Source organism: Neoarius graeffei, chromosome 1 (genome assembly GCF_027579695.1).
Source record: "Neoarius graeffei isolate fNeoGra1 chromosome 1, fNeoGra1.pri, whole genome shotgun sequence".
Classification (NCBI taxonomy): Eukaryota; Metazoa; Chordata; class Actinopteri; order Siluriformes; family Ariidae; genus Neoarius; species Neoarius graeffei.
Genome location: NC_083569.1, coordinates 27,670,159 through 27,673,562, shown reverse-complemented (window position 1 = coordinate 27,673,562; position 3,404 = coordinate 27,670,159). Strand labels below are relative to the sequence as shown.

At 36.4% G+C, this 3,404-nt stretch overlaps 1 non-coding gene and 1 gene segment (V, D, J or C); one reads left to right on the top strand and one right to left on the bottom strand.

Moving 5' to 3' along the window:
* Positions 1–497: 497 nt before the first annotated feature.
* LOC132897187 (U2 spliceosomal RNA) lies at positions 498–688 on the top strand. The gene has a single exon (XR_009656262.1). It is a non-coding gene; the product is annotated as a U2 spliceosomal RNA (small nuclear RNA).
* Positions 689–2,592: 1,904 nt separating this feature from the next.
* On the bottom strand, positions 2,593–3,126 carry LOC132887127 (T cell receptor alpha variable 25-like; the record flags this gene model as incomplete). The annotated part of the segment is given in 2 exon segments: positions 2,593–2,927; positions 3,087–3,126. Coding segments are annotated over 2 exon segments (375 nt in total), but the record flags the coding sequence as incomplete, so codon positions are not given.
* Positions 3,127–3,404: the final 278 nt, after the last annotated feature.

The window sequence follows — 3,404 nt, the reverse complement described above, 5'->3', positions numbered from 1 at the left end:
ATAGTGCTTGCTGCATGTGCTGAACTTTACACATGAGGGAACACATTTCTAGAAGGCCACACCCAGGAAGTTCTGCTGTTGGAGCATAAATTTGTACAGATCATCACTTCACAGTATCAGTCACAGTGAACTAAATCACCAATATAACACAGAACAATCCCACTGTTGCTGATCAACTCACTGCATCCAACTTCACCTCTTAAATAGATCTTTTGGAGTTAGAGGCCTGGGCTGTGTCTCAAGATTTAACATTTGCACAAAATTATATCCCTCTTTCCAGTTTTGTTTTACTTTTTTGGTCCACGAATAAAGAATTATAATTATTGTACTGTTTAAGTGCCAATTGTAGTAAATTATTATTAGGGTTTTTTTTTACTCCTGAAAATAGTTCAGTGTCCAGTATAGCCCCAAGTCAGAAAGCTTCTATTTGAGCTTCTATTTGGAGAAATGTTTCTTCTTGAACATATAATGATTCTCCATATTAGAAAGTCATGGGCACAGCCTCTTGGCCTCATGGCTAAGATCAAGTGTAGTATCTGTTCCTATCAGTTTAATATTTGATATGTTCTCAAGCTGAGGACATTATATTAAACAGATTTTTAGAGCAGGGAGCTGGAATAGGGGCTTGTTCCTTCTGCTCCATGCATCAACCTGGTATTGCAGTATCTCCAGGAATGGTGGGTGGCACGGTGGTGTATTAAACTGGAGTGGTTAGCACTGTCACCTAACAGCAAGAAGGTTCTGGGTTCAAGTCCAGCAGCTAGTGGGGGCCTTTCTGTGTGGAGTTTGCATGTTCTCCCCGTGTCTGTGTGGGTTTCCTCCGGGTGTTCTGGTTTCCCCCGCAGTTCAAAGACATGCAGTTAGGTTAACATGGGGTGGCCTTGGGCTGAAATGCCCTTGAGCAAGGCACTTAACCCCCAACGGCTCCCTGGGTTCTGTAGCATACTTGCCCACTGCTCTGGATATGTGTGTGTGCGCTCATTGCTCACTTGTGTGCATGTGTGTGTTCACTGCTTCACATGGGTTAAATGCAGAGGATGAATTTCACTGTGCTTGAGTGTGCATGTGACAAATAAAAGCTTCTTATTCTTCTAAATTGAGACTATTTAAGGGTGTGATATTTAAATGATGATGGTTTTCAGATGCCGCATTTATCAATGGCCAATCATTTTTATACTGTGATTGGCAAGATAGGAATGTTTCACGAATCACACATGAACACTGTCATATTCTGATTTCTACACTGAGACCTGGTTTCTATGCTAGACTGGTAAATGAGGGCCATTATTTTTGGTAATACTAGTGACTAATTAGTGGAATTCTACAGGTTTCATATATTTTTCTAATCACTGTGTTTCTGTGTAAGCTGCATTTTTTCCCTTCACTACTATTTATGGTATACTATTCTTGACAAAAAATGTACATTGTAGAACTGTTGTGAAAAGTAAAAACTGAGTCAGGAAAAAGGTTGAATGCTCATGTTTTCTGGTCTTGTCCCGATATCCAGACTTTATGGAAAGAAATGGCAGCAACCATTTTTAAAAATATTGGGGTTTTAATATCAGTACAACTTTCACATCCCTCTGTCTTGGACATATTGCTGATGGATGAAGTAAAGACAATACTTTCCTCTGAAACATAGTGTTGGCCACAAGTTAAAAAAAAAAGAAAAAAGTAATTAATACTGGCTTGAGAAAAAGGACCCAACTGTTGGCTTCTTTGTCAATATTGTTAAACAACTACTGTACACCTTCTCCAACAGATGACTTACAGCTCCAAAAAGAGCTGGGAGAAAAACTGTGGGGAAACTGGTGTGTTTTTCCATAATTATTCTCTGTATGGATATTTTGTTTTGAATTAGGCAAATCTGTGTTTATTTACTGATCATCACATGAACTCATGCTTTGTTTCTTAACCTCGTCTTACTAGTTGTTCTTAACATGTGAAAAAGTTTTATAAATAAAAAGTAAAAAAAAAGAGAATTCAGTAAAATTAGGTTCAGAGAGCATGCAAATTACGGAACTTATTAGTTCATTTGTCTTCAGTATAATAAAAATGTTTTCCTGTTTTATGATGCTATTCTACAACATGTAACATCAATATAATCCCTTTATAAATATTCAGAGAGAAAGTGAGATTCTCATCAAAAACTTCTCAAAATCATCAGCAGAACTATCTACAGTATAAACAAAACTGCACTGCAAAAAATTATCTCTTGTTGAGAGAAAATATCTTTAATATGGGTGAATTTATCTATTATTTCTGATTAGAAGTTTACTAGAACTCAAATATAAGATTATTTAGCTTACTCTGAGACGCTTTTACTAATTTCAAGCCTTAAATTTTCTTATTCTATTGGCAGATAATTTTGCTTCTTTCTAGAATTGAGTGCTTAAAATGAGCAAAATTATCTGCCAATAGAATAAGAAAATTTAAGGCTTGAAATTAGTAAAAGCGTCTCAGAGTAAGCTAAATAATCTTATATTTGAGTTCTAGTAAACTTCTAATCAGAAATAATAGATAAATTCACCCATATTAAAGATATTTTCTCTCAACAAGAGATCATTTTTTGCAGTGTGTGTGAAAGTTTTTGTACAGTGCAGTTGGATTTCCTGTCACTGTGGGCACCAGAGCACAGTAGTATAGTGCAGAGTCTGATACAGCAGCAGAGGAGATGAGCAGATCCACTTGTTTCTTCTTTTCATCAACTTTAGCAGATGTTCTTGGAGGAAGGTTGGGACTTAGATCTCCACTTGGAAAAATATAAAGAAGGAACTCAGGTGTAGATTTTGGATGCTGTCTGTACCATTGCAGGTTGTTGACTGTACCAGTGAATTTTCTGTAGCTGCAGGACAGAGTGACATCATCACCTTCATGTACAACTTCACGAGTGAAAAGTGGCTCTATTGAATCTGCCATGGAGTCACCTGTCATAGAGAACATAATGTTTTTAACCTTTACATAATCAAGCCAGACCTACACAAGTCAGACCCACATTCTGCTGTTTCTTAACGTCACACAGACTAATTAATCATTAATTCAACACATTACTTTTGAAATTAAAATAAAAAAAAATCAAAACTCACCAAGTGAAAGCCACAGACACATTAATATAACAGTGAACATGATGAATGATCTTAGCTGAATTAAAATATTCTGAGGACTTTCTGTAAGCTAATATGGAAACATCATAAAGGTTCAAGAAACATCATGAAGCTCCGCCCCCACAACATCACATGACAGTGTCACTTACAGTGCTGTCAGATTGTCGAGTTGCTGCAGCATCCTGGCTTTATATTCAGTTCAATTCAATTTTATTTGTATAGCACTTTTAACAATAGAAATTGTCGTGAATCAACTTTACAGAACTATATAAAAGCCAGATATAAATTTATGCCAACTGA